The following is a 13,653-nucleotide window of genomic DNA, read 5'->3' on the forward strand; positions in this document are numbered from 1 at the left end:
TTCTGAAATATTGTTTGTTGTGTTTGGTGTAGGGCGAAATTGTGAACTGTCAATTATACATCTTTGGCACCATACCTGGAACACAGCTACACACCTAACCTTAACCTGTGCGTAAGGATTGACCATTTGATGGCAGCGAGTTGAAGATTCAGTTATATAAAGTGTGGCGAATTCATTCCATATCACCCAAAGCGTTAATCCAGCAATGAAATCAGGATAAACCATGCCCTTTAGAGCAATTGCTATATATTTGCCACTCAAGACAGACATTGCTCACACTTGGGAGGTGCTGTTCGAAACAATTTGGCAGATTTGGTGCCAAATAGGGTATCTTTACCCTTCTGCGGTCTAGTGCGGGAGCTTTGAAAGGGGTACAACAACTGTTGAGCAACCAGAGGAGGCTATATTCAAGCATAGACCTCCACAAAACATCTCTATCAGTGATCAATCCCACTCAGGAAGAATTAATATTTGGATCGCCAGCAGCTTGTGAGTTCGACATGTTTATTAATCTCACTGTTGACCCATAGATCACTTATTTATATTGGCAAACTTAAGCTTGCTCAGAGATTATCAGCCAGTCTTTCTGTTGTAAACTGATTGATTTGTATAACGGAAAACATTGTTTAATTTACCGGATACCCTATCAGCATTGTCTTTTTTCCTGAGTGCATTCATTTGGAGGTGCATTTAGAGGTAGATAACATACTTTTTGTGAGGATTTAGTAGAAGGATTGGAAAAATAATCCCAGGGATATCACATCATAAAACTGAGTATTAACAAATGGGCATACTTCATCAGTATATATAGGCAGCAATGCATATGGCATGGTATACATCTTATTTAAATCATTCAACGGCATGAGCTATCCAAAAATTTAAGAAAAGAAAACACTTTCTAGAGTTTGGAATTAAATCCTGGTCCTTTCTTATCCTGCAGATCTGACTCGATGCGTTGTTATGGTGTATACAGATTTGGTTCACTTGACATGGCATGATATATGCCTGATTCATCAATTCAACAGCACGGGCTCTACAAACACTTGGAAAAAACATACTTTTGAGAAACTGGAAATAGAACCTGTCCCTTTGCAGGTCTGACACAGTGTGCCTATGGTGCAAGTCTTATGTTTACAGATCTGCTTCACTTGAAATCACCAAACAATCTCTGCAAAAACATTGTTCTTGTTTCCAATGATGGAACTGGTTCACATATCTTGCAGCGATCTTGGAGATGAACTTGGTTGCAATGTGGTAGTTAACGATCACTTATGGGTTCAAATTGTTCCAGGGCGTGTTTAACAATCCAATTGCAATTGCAAACTTCTCAATATGTTAAATTTTTTTTCCTCCACATCATTCGGTGTATCTTAAATCTGGAAAAATTCCTTTCTCCGTTCATCTGCCAAAACAATTGTTCAATGTTGCATAGATCTCCTGTGTTTGGTTTTAATCTGTCTCATACACAAAACATGTACCATTTAATGGCTTTCAATCCAACTACAACCAGGTATCTTTTTAATTCCTTTATCTTTCATCAATCTCCTCACCTTTTGAACCTCACCCCACTTGCCCACTTCTGCATAGATGTTTGACAGAAGAACATAAGTTGCAGGATTTTTAGAATCCAACTCAAAGAGAAGAGTTGCAGTAAATACTCCTAACGATATATTCTTATGTGCTCTACAAACACGAAGCAAACATGTCCACACAACTGCCACAGGTTTAATTGGCATTTTGATGATAAAGTTTAGAGTTGCTTCAAGATAGCCAGCACGGCCAAGAAGGTCAACCATGCACACATAATGATCGATTGTGGGTGTAATACAGTAAGAATCAGTGATGCAATTAAAGTACTTACAGCCCTCGTCCACTAAACCTGCGTGGTTGCATGCTAATAAAACACAAGCAAAGCTTACATGGTCAGGATATGTTCTAGACTGTTTCATCAGTTCGAAGAGTTTGAGAGCATCCTTGGAAAAGCCATTTTGTGCATATCCTGTGATCATTGCAGTCCACGAAACAACATTTTTTTGAGGTATTTGGTCAAACAGTCCGCGTGCCCTATATATGCTTCCACATTTGCAATACATATCTACCAGGGCATTTGCAATCTCAACTTCTGACGAAATTCCCTCCTCTATTATGCTTTTATGAATAACCGCACCCTGCCCTAAAGCTCCCATTTTGGCACAGGCCGAGAGGATGCTGGTGAAGGTTGTGGAGGCTGGTTTTACACCTGCTAATAGCATTTGCTTAAAAGCTTCCAAGGCTATCTCAACAAACCCATTTTGTGTATATCCTGCAATCATTGCAGTCCATGAGACAACATCTTTTTGAGGCATTCCGTCAAACAGTTTACGTGCCTTATGTATGTTTCCACATTTTGCATACGTATCTATCAAGGCATTTGCAACTGTAATATTCACCAAAAATCCCCTTTCCATTATGCTTTGATGGATGGCCATACCTTGTCCTAACACTCCCATCTTAGCACAGGCTGGGAGGATGCTGGCAAAAGTCGTGGAGTTTGGCTTTACACCTGCTAATTGCATGTCCTTAAAAATTTCCATGGCCTTTGCAACAATCCCATTATGTGCATATCCTGCAATCATAGCGTTCCATGAGATCACATTTCTTTTAGGCATTTCTTTGAAAAGCCTTAAGGCCTCATCAAGGACACCATTTTGTGCATATCCTGCAATCATTGCAGTCCACGAAACCACATTTTTTTGACACATTTTATCAAACAAATGACGTGCCTTGTGTATGCTTCCACATTTTGCATACATATGTATCAGAGCATTTGTCACTACAACATCAGAAAAAAATCCCCTTTCCATTATGATTTGATGGATGTCCGTGCCCTGTTTGAAAGCTCCTATTTTGCCACAAGCTGGGAGAACACTAGCAAAGGTCATGGAGTTTGGCTTTACTCCTGCCGATTGCATTTGCTTAAAAGTTTCCAGTGCCTTATCACAAAACCCATTTTGTACATATCCAGAAATCATTGCAGTCCATGAAACCACATTTTTTTGAGCTATTTTTTCAAAAACTTCACGCGCCTTGTATATGTTTCCACATTTTGCATACATATCTACCAGGGCATTTGCAACTACATCATCTGACAAAAATCCTCTTTCTAATATGCTTTGATGGAAATCCATACCCTGTTCCAAATCTCTTATTTCGGCACAAACTTTGAGTATGCTGGGATACGTGAACTGATCAGGCCAAACACCTGTTGGTTGCATTCGGTGAAACATTGTCAATGCCTCGTGGGGATATCCATGCCTTTGGTACGCTGAAATGATAATATTCCATGAGAAGCCGTCTCGTTCATTCATTTGGTCAAACACTTGGCGAGCATCAACTAAACTTCCGCACTTGTCATACATGCGTATAAGAGTATTTTGTAGAGGTTTGCATGTCGCAAACTCAAAATTTCTCTCGTTGATATGGGAATGGATTTGCTTACCCTCTAAAAGGGCTTTCTTGGAAATGCAGGTCTGCAATAGTTGAATATAAATGGAGAAATTTGTAGGGGCATTATATAATGTAAGCAGAATGTGTAGCGCCTCCTTCAATAGACCTTCTCTACATAATTCTGTAAGACTGAGATTGAGATTGAGATTGGCAGTCGATGGCACTGGCATTGTATGCTTATGATCGAAACATTGTCACCGTTTTTTAGTCTTCAAATGTGGTTTTTAGGGTTATCATTTATCAAGGAACGCCAGACTCAGAATTTGAATGCAATCCCACTATGCCGCTGGTGTTTCTCTATGGTTTACAAGTGTGAAGTTACCCAAGCCATTATGATTAAAAATGAAGACATTGCAGACAAAAGCTGGTTTCCTTTCTGCTAGGAATTTTTGTTTTCTTTTGTTTTATTGTTTTTCTTAATTATTATTATTATTGAATTAAATTGTATTAGTTATTTGTTATGGGAGCACCAGTTATAGGCTCAAACTTCTTTAGCTAAGAGTAAGAGACTAAGGGATGTTCATTTCACAAATTTTGACGGAGAAGGAAATTTTTATTAAGTATCAAATTATTAATGTCTTTTAGACTCTATTCATCATACCCTACATGTCAAACAACATTTTTACAAAATGAGCGAGGAAGATTAAATCTTGGATTTCATGATGAATCTTGTGATTTAAAAAAAATCTCCAAGCACATATATTCCTATAAGATGTCATAAAAGTCATACATTATTGTAATAATTAAAATATATCTATTTTAATATTAAATTTATATTATTATATTCAAATATTTAATCTTGTATTTCATTTATATGTATGTTATAGAGTCACGTGTAACTCATGTTTAATTAAGGTCATAGTCACATTATTTTTTCATTTTTAGATTCAATTTTATAGAAAACATTAAGAAAACAAATTATAAAAAGGTTTTATAGATTAAAAAGGCATATGATGCAACCAGGTTGTGAGACACAATCTTATCTTCAACAATGGAACATAGCATCTACTTAATATTCCTTATGTGTCAAAATCTCATATTTAGATCTTCTCTCACTAAAGTGCTTACATTCAATAATGGATTTTCTTATTGAATTGCTTACTTTATGGATCACATATTGTTACATCACACTAGAGAGTAAGTACACCAAGATGGTGAACAAAAAGGGGGTATAAGTGGCCATTTTTTTTCTTTTGAAATCAGCTAAGCCTAAACTTGGAGGATCAATTTGAGACTTGTCCACTCAAAATTTGAAGATACCAAAAGAAAAAGAATTGTAGTACTCAGAATCTAGTTTCCAAACCATTAAAGTTTTTAAAAAATGGATAAGATTAAGAGGGTCAAATATTTTGCACACACAAAAGTGTTCTTGTTTTCTTTTTTTTAACAAAACATAACATAGTGTCTGGTGTGCGTATCAAAAAAGTTATAGTTGCATTTAGTATTTTGAAAACCCCTCTGGTAGAAAGATAGTTAAGATTGGGCACAAGAAGTGTATTTTTTGTAATTTTTGTTGAGTATTTTTTTTTCTAATGAATTCTCGAATTAGATTCATCCTAAAAATTAGGTGTCTGATCGTGCACGTCAAATAACTTGCACCAAACTAATTGAAAGTTCATTTTTTTTTTAAAGTATAAAGAATGAAATGTAGAACAATAATATATAGTTTGTAGCAAATTTGGATAAGTAGTTAAAAAATTATTAAAAAAATGGTACATGTCTTTGAAAACTCAGGAGACATTGGTAAAAGAAATTAAAAATTAATATGTTAATGTTGTTCAAATCATTAAAAAAAATATGGTTAGAAAGCTTAGAAGATGTTTAAAATTATGATACCAAATTTACAAATACCCACTTGATAACGCATAAACATGATGATGAAGAAATTGAGAAAATAAATTGGAAGAAGAAAACGCATAAAAAGGAGGGAAATGAAACTCCCAAGATTCAGCCTTGTCATCCAAGCCTAATTATAAGCTTTAACATGTACATGTAAAAAACCGTTTACGATTTTAATTCAAAAAAGCTCAATTGGACTTTATTTGTTAAAAACCCGATCAAACTTTTATTTATTAAACCTAATCAAGTTTTTATGCATAAGGAACTGGTATGTGTTATCTTCACTTAAAGTCCTACATATATATGTGTACGTATACGCACGTGCACACGCGTGCGCGTGTGTACATACATACATACATACATACATACATACATACATATATGGATATATACATATATATGTATATACACATATACATACATATACATATATGTATGTATGTATGTACACACACACACACATATATACACATACGTGTATGTGTAGGTGTATGTGTATGTGTATGTGTATGTGTATGTGTATGTGTATGTGTATGTATGTATGTATATGTATGTGCGTGTGTGTATGTATATATGTATGTATATATATGTATATATATATGTATGTATATATATGTGTATGTGTGTGTGTATATATATAGTGTGTGTGTGTGTGTGTGTGTGTGTGTGTGTGTGTGTGTGTGTGTGTGTGTGTGTGTGTGTGTGTGTGTACATATATATGTGTGGGTGTGTGTATGACAAATTTCCCCACCCCACACCATTAGAGACATTGTCAAACTTCAAAAGATGAAGTTGTTGTCCAAAGATCTTGAACTTTCTCTCTTCCCCCTCTCTCTCCATCTTCCTCCTCCCCTCTCTCTCTCTCTCTCTCTCTCTCTCTCTCTCTCTCTCTCTCTCTCTCTCTCTCTCTCTCTCTCTCTCCCTCCATCTTCCTCCTCCCCTCATCTCTCTCTCTCTCTCTCTCTCTCTCTCTCTCTCTCTCTCTCTCTCTCTCTCTCTCTCTCTCTCTCTCTCCCTCCATCTTCCTCCTCCCCTCATCTCTCTCTCTCTCTCTCTCTCTCTCTCTCTCTCTCTCTCTCTCTCTCCATTGTGGTCAAAATTGGGTTTGTAGTTCCAGAGTGGATTGATAAGACAAATGTTGAGGATCTCAAAATAGTATATGGTAGCTAAACAAAGTAGAGCTTCCCAATATTGTTATACTTCTCCCTTTATGCCCCAAGAAGGTAGAATGGGTGAAGGACCAACTTGCTCACATTCACCCATAAGTCATTTTGTTTTATATCTAAAATTAAAAGACTCCTCATCCATGAAGATGTTTAAAATCAAAATCCCCAAATGAATGAAGTATTTTTGTCCCAAGAAATGACATTTTAGAAGATGAAGAATGAGGGAAGTGAACCATTTAGTCTCCTTATGTTGGCATCCTTGAGGAAAAGTTAAATATTTTAACTAGAAGGATGAGGCTTATGTTAGCATATGCTTATCCATGTCTCCAAAATTGTTATTTCATTTCAAAGAATGCACAAGTTCAAATCAAGTTTGGACTATGTTGGAGGATCTTTTTGGAAATCAAGATGAGATGTGGGCTCGCATCTTGGAAAATCAGTGAAACCTATTTGATCCTAGAAGTTTTGAAAATATTTAAGACTTATTTAGAAAGTTCAAGGCTTTATTACTCCAACTAAAAGGATGTAGAATCGACAAAACTACAAAATAAGATAAATTAATTCATGCTATTTTATCAAAATTAGGTCCTAAATATGCTATGTTTGTCCCCACTTCTCACACAATCAGACTTACAACTGGAGCAACTTGGAATATGCCCACACTTGATCCTTTTATTGAGTCTGTGATACATGAGCAGGATAAGCTCATAAAGATGGGTACATTAAAAATTTCAAAGCTCATGTATTTGTTGTGCATGCGAGTGGGAAGAACAATTCAAAATACAATCAACAATCCAAACGAAAAGGGAAGAAGGATCCATATTCTAAAAAGTGAGTCAATCTCAAACCTCCAGATAAATCTACCAGCTCAAAGGAAAAGGACAAAAAACACAAATCAAAGTGCAACTATTGCAATTGTGGTTACCATCTAGAATCAACATGCATGAAGAATCTACCATTGATCTCAAGGTGCAAACCCTTTACCAAAATAATCTTCGCAACTTTATTCCAGAATGTGCCAAGAAGAAGTAGGAAGAAAAAGCATAAAAAACAAAAGGTAATGCATATGCATTAATTGCTCTTCATTCTTCTCTAGATGCATGGATCATAGATTTTGGAGCTTCACACCACATGACAACCACAAAATATGCTCTTTCATCTTTAAAACCATATGAAGGTCACGCTATTCTCATGGGAGATATCTCTCGAGTAGAGACAACTGGACAAGGAAGGGTAGAGCTTGGTATTGGTAGTTTTGAGAATGTCTTACACATTTTGAAGCTTTCTATTAATCTTGTCTCTGCATATCAAATGACACATACTGGAATTCGAAGGAGATTTGAATTCACCCTAGATTTAGTGAGCATATTTGACATGCAAGACAACTCCAAAATTTCTATTGGTAAGGTTGATCATTAATCTCATTAGTGCACTTTTTTTTGAACTTTACCATTAACACATGCAAATGGTGAAAGTATAATTTGACATGAAAGATATGGTCATTTAAACTTTAGATACATGCATCAAATTAGAAAATAAGGGATAGTAAAAGGCATGTCTGTCATATAATTTTTTGATGGAGTTTGTCAAGGTTGTGCTCTTGGAAAGCATCCTCAAGAAAAGTTTCAAAAAGGGAATGCATGGAGAGCCTCTTCTCCTTTAGAACTTCTGCATACTCATCTTATGGGTCCATTTATAGAACCTTCTATGAGTAAAGATAAATATGTTCTTACATTCATTTATGATTACATGCGATATATGTGGGTGTATTTTCTCAAATTCAAGTCTGAAGTGTTTGAGAATCTCAAGATCTTAAAAGCCTATGTAGAGAAGTAGTCTTGGAAAATGATCAAGATCCTTCATACAAATAATGGTGTGTGTGTGTGTGTGGGGGGGTGTATGACCACAATGATGTCCAACATATTTGTGATGAAGCTCGAATATATTTGCTTATCATGGTTCCTTACACTTTGTAGTAGAACAAGGTAGTTGAGAGCAATAATCAATCTTTGAAAGAGATGGCTAGTTGCATGTTGAATGCGAGATCTATTCCTTCCAAATCATGGGCTAAAACAATCAACCATTCTTCGTACATACAAAATAGATCTCCTTATAAATATATTACAGGAAAAATGCCTATTGAAGCATAGAGAGGCATGCAACCAAAAGTCACATAATTTTGCATTTCTGGATCACGTATATGGGCTTGCATTCCTATAAAAAAGAGGAAGGATTTAGAGGCTCAAAGAAAAGAATGCATCTTTGTTGGATATCCATATGACATCAATGGATACAAGCTACTAGACCTGTCAGTAGAAATGGTCTTCATCGAGAGGAGTATCTACTTTGATGAAAATATTCCTCATTCATCTCGAGAAGACCATGCCACCACTTTTGTACTACCTCCCCTTAAAAATCTTAGATACAATACATGCAGTCAATCTGATATCATTTTTGATACATTTGAGTTTGATCCTTATAAACAAGAGCATGCATATGAGATCCACATCCAATTCCTAATTGCCTTCCAGTGATGATTAAATATCCTAAGCAAGAAATCAAAGAACAAGAAGCTTAGCTAAGATATATGATGCCACTCATGCACTCTCAACTACTGAGTATATCACGTCAATGCATGCCTATGTGGTTCTAAGATATGACCCTCTAATTTATGTAGAATATGCAAGGAATCCTCTTTGGGAAGTAACCATGGATGACAAGTACAACTCTCTCAGTGCAAACCAAACTTGGGACTTGGTTTTGCTTCCTTCCAATCACAAGCTTGTTATATGTAAGTGGGTCTCTAGGAAAGAGAAGAAATATATGAACATGTGAGAAGATAGAAAGCATGATTAGCAATCAAAGGAATTTAAAAAGTTCATGGTATTGACTATGATGAAACTTTTGGTCTAGTGGCAAAAATGGACTCCATTCGGATGGCTCTTGCCATTGCAGTAGTAAGAAGGTGGGATGTTCACCACATGGATGTGAAGAATGAATTTCTTCATGATGATCTCGAGGAGGAAATCTACATTGAACAACCACAAGGATATGCACAAAATTCATCTTTGGTATTTGGACTCAAGGAGTCACTTTATAGCCTCAAACAAGCACCTAGAGGATGGTATACTAAAATGGATTCATATCTTTTATCTCAAAGTTTCATACGATACAAATCTGATCCAAATGTTTATGTTATGAAAATATCAGACTTTGTGTTGATCATAGTTCTTTATATAGATGATCTACTAATAACATACAATTTAGCCACAATCATTGCTACAATTAAAATTGCTTTACATGATAGATTTTCTATGACAAACATGGATCTCCTACACATTTTCCTTGGAATTGAAATCAACCATAATGAATTAAGGATCAAAGTTCCTCAATCCAAGTATGCACAATATCTCCTAGCTCAATTTCACATATTTGATGCAAGCCATCAACCACACCTCTCCTATTAGAAGTAAAGCTTGAGGATGGCAAGGATACACCATTGGTTGATTGTACTTAGTACCGATAACTTGAGGGAAGTCTTCTTTATCTCTCTCACTCTCGTCCTGATCTCTCTTATACAATGGGAGTTGTTTCCAAATACATACAGGAGCCACATGAGCTACATTGGAAAAATGCCAAGTATATACTTTGATATGTTCAAGGAACCATCAGCTATGGGATTCATTATTCAACAAGATCTACTTTGGATCTTATTGGCTACAGTGATTCTGATTGGGTTGGTGACATCATTGATCATAAGTCCACTTTAGGATAAGTTCTTAGGTTGGGATCTGACCCCATTTGTTGGTCAAGCAAGAATCATTCTGCCATTTCGTTGTCATTAGAAAAAGTCAAATATAGGGGTGCAATCAATGTTACAGTTCAATCCATTTGGTTGTAGAACTTTCTAACTGAGATCAATATTCTTTTTAATCTTCCCACCATAATTTGGTGTGATAACTAGAGTACAATGAAGTTTTGTAGAGATCCTATATAGGTACAATGAATCAAACACATTGAGATCCACATGCACTACATTTGACGATTAATCCATGATGGGGTCATCGACTTGAATAACTGTCCCACTTCTGAACTGATTACTGAAATATTTAAGAAGACTTTCACCAAGCAAAAGTTTCACATTATGAAAGACCTTCTTGGGGTGAAGGGCACTACAACATAGTAGTTGCCATGCACAATTAGTGTATAGAACTTTCAGGGGGGTTTTGTTTCCACTGGGTTTTCCCTATTTCCTCTTTCCTTTCCTTAAGTTTGTGTTTCCTTAGTTAGACTTAAGGGGGGGTGTTAGCGCAAGTTTATTGTCAAGTTTATCATTTTATCCTTGTTTTATGGGTGCTTTTTAAAATTGTATTCTCATAGATTGGAAAATCTATTGATTGTTTGGTATCTAAGCTAACTAAGGAGGATATCAGGCTTTCATTCTGTTGTTTCCAGATTTTTGTTTTTCCTCTCTTCTTTATTCTATATCCACCTTTTCTTTTCCTCTATTATTTTTACTTAACGAAGGTTTTATATATTGTATTTTCATTCGTTGTAAATTAATGAAACAATTTTTATTCTTTCTACTCTAAAATTCTCTTTTCTTCTTATTTTCTTCTTATTTTCTAGCTAGATCTTACTGTGCTATGTATGATTAAATACAATTTTATAATATTTACTTTGTGAGTTTTAAATTATTTGAGGGAGCTATAATAGCAGTGGAAAGAAGTTTTGCAAGCTGTAGCAATATTGCTAAATTAAAAATAGATTTAATAATGTCTTTTAAATACCTAGAAAATGAATGCCAAAAGATGGAGGGTAGAAAAATAAATGAAACGCGATTCTTATGTGGGAGGAATTTCATTCTTTCAACTTTTTTGTTTTGGTATTTTTAAGTACAATTTATATATTTATTTAAGATAGGACAATGAAATGCGCTAAATAGAGGAGAAATAATAGAAATGTAAATGAAATGAAGGGGTTGCATTGAACAATGGGAATGTGGATCTTGGAATGATGATTTACACAAGTATAAAATAGTTAAAAAGGAGAGAAATGACATATGGGAGGAAGTCAGGTGGGAATAAAAAGTAAGAAAAAGAGTGCATTCCAAAAGTGGATTACTGTGACTATGTGAAGTTAGTTGAAATGCTTTGGTGCATTATAAACCCAAAGACTTTAAATTTTGTAGTTTAAAAAAAGAAAAAGATAATGGCATGGCGAGAAAAATGATGGATAGAGTGAACAATAGAGAAGGAGGTGAAAGATTAGATGAGAAAGAAAATGAATAGAGAGGTATATAAGTTAAAGCATGGATTTATTTTGTGCAATGTAGATTTTAATTTGTTACTATGAATTGAATTAATTCATATGTAACAAATGAGTTTGTTTGATATGCCATTGTTTGTGTAATTTGTTGTTCTAAGAAGTGGGTTTCTATTTTCGGAAGCATTTTAAGAGAAAATAATTGGATTTTAGTTTTCTTATGGGGATTTGGGCTTATTCCCAATCTCAAATGCATCATTTGGTCTCAAAGCTAGATGATCATCTAGGAGAGCCAAAGTAATTTTCTTGGAAATGATTTTTACAAAGTAGAGAAAAGAAGATTCATCCTCAAATAAGTGGGTACATGTAAAAGATAATTTGTGTGTGTGTGTGTGTGTGTGATCCTCCAAGAAAGGTTAAGGTTGGGTAGGCTCTCTAAAGAGAAAGAAGCGTGTCCTCTAGCAACCGACCTATTGGGTAGAGGACAAGCAGAGTTAGTTTTTTGTAGGGAGGACTTGTGATTGTAAAGGGATGAGTTAGTCTCTAATTGAAATAAGATGAATTTTAAAAGGAAGGTGAGTTGGGCTGTGAAGAGACTTGTGATAATCCCATTTTGGAAAGAATATTGGGAAAAACAAGAAAACATAAAGTTTCATGAAGATTTGGGAAAGCTTTAGGCAATATTAAATAGATTGGAAAGGAAGATTGGAGTATAAGAAAGAAAATTGGAAGAGAAGTTTGGGAAGGATAAAAGAATTGTGGAAATGTAATTGACGATAACATTTATGAACTTTATATTCTTCTTTATTGTTGCCCACTCTGCCAAGGTATGTTAATCCTCTGTATTAGAACTATCTTGCTAGTAGATTCACTACATGTGAAGTCATGGTGAAAGATATCATTTTCTCCAATTTTGTCAAATGATTATGAAAATTGTCTCTTATTATTTGTGCCCAATTAATCATGATGTTTCCTATTAAAAAAATTTCAATGTAATTTAGAATATCCATTCTTCAAATAGGAAAAATTCATGATGGATAAGTGCACAAAGATGAGTCCCACTTAGGGGCAAGTCCGTGCGTTGGAAAACATGCCACTAGGAACGGGCCCCCATTTCATTCAAAACGGGGTTTCATTATGGTTCAGGGCCATGAGGCCAAAAAAAATAACAAGGCCCCATTACGAACGGGTCCTAGACCATAATGGGCCCCCGTTTATTAAAAGCATTTTTTTGCATTTTCGTTCTCCCCAATTTCATTTTTCTCTCAAGAGTTGCAGTGTTAAAAGGAGAACCAGAATGGGGCACCATGTTTGAAACCAATTTTCCAACTCCCACCGCCATCCCAGGTATGCCATTTTTTACCTTTTGGATATTTAATAGTTTTCTTGCCTTTTGTATTTTGTTTTTATATTATTTAATGTTTTGATTTATAAATTAGGGTTTAGGGTTTTGTATTTTACATATTTCAAGCTAGTGATAACAAACTAAATTAGTGTTTAGTGTTATGCACAAGCTAGCGATAACAAACTAAATTAGGGCTTAAGGTTGTTTTTTTTCTTTCTTAAATTAGGGTTTAGGGTTATGAACAAACTAAATAACAAACCTTAACATGGGATTTAGGATGATTAAATATTCCTAACACCCCCCATATTATGTCACTCTCCAAATGGGTATAGGCAGACTAACAATACTTGATAACCATGCTTAGTAGCTCATAAAAAATATAAGGTATGAGTAGGGGCATACACTTCTTCTCACAACAATTATGATTGGGGACAAACACATCCAATCATAATTACGAAATTTGTGATTGGACACAAACACATTATAAACAATATTACATAGGGAAATCAATCTAAAATACTTATATTTTATTATATCCTTCTTATTTTGAAT

The 13,653-nt window shown here is 35.1% G+C and overlaps 1 protein-coding gene across 2 annotated transcripts; it reads right to left on the bottom strand.

Annotated features, from left to right (window-relative positions):
- Window positions 1-676: 676 nt before the first annotated feature.
- LOC131052119 (pentatricopeptide repeat-containing protein At2g13600) lies at window positions 677-3,842 on the bottom strand. Of its 2 annotated transcripts, none has more exons than XM_057986715.2 (2): window positions 2,471-3,842; window positions 677-2,302 (listed from the first exon to the last, which is right to left on the bottom strand). In XM_057986715.2, exons 1-2 carry the CDS (start codon window positions 3,654-3,656, stop codon window positions 1,482-1,484), a joined length of 2,007 nt encoding a protein of 668 aa, XP_057842698.2. In that variant the 5' UTR covers window positions 3,657-3,842; the 3' UTR covers window positions 677-1,481. The 2 variants fall into 2 exon arrangements, with proteins under 2 accessions (XP_057842698.2, XP_057842699.2); XM_057986716.2 differs by having other exon boundaries at window positions 1,496-1,579; window positions 1,920-3,842.
- Between the last annotated feature and the right edge of the window lie 9,811 nt (window positions 3,843-13,653).

Source organism: Cryptomeria japonica, chromosome 9 (assembly GCF_030272615.1).
Source record: "Cryptomeria japonica chromosome 9, Sugi_1.0, whole genome shotgun sequence".
NCBI classification, from domain to species: Eukaryota; Viridiplantae; Streptophyta; class Pinopsida; order Cupressales; family Cupressaceae; genus Cryptomeria; species Cryptomeria japonica.

Coding starts and splice junctions, on each gene's coding strand:
- LOC131052119 (XM_057986715.2), bottom strand. CDS start 3,656: ATGCCAGTGCCATCGACTGCCAATCTCAATCTCAATCTCAGTCTTACA. Junction 2,303..2,470: donor GATGGGAGTGTTAGGACAAG/GTATGGCCATCC, acceptor CAATGATTGCAG/GATATACACAAAATGGGTTT.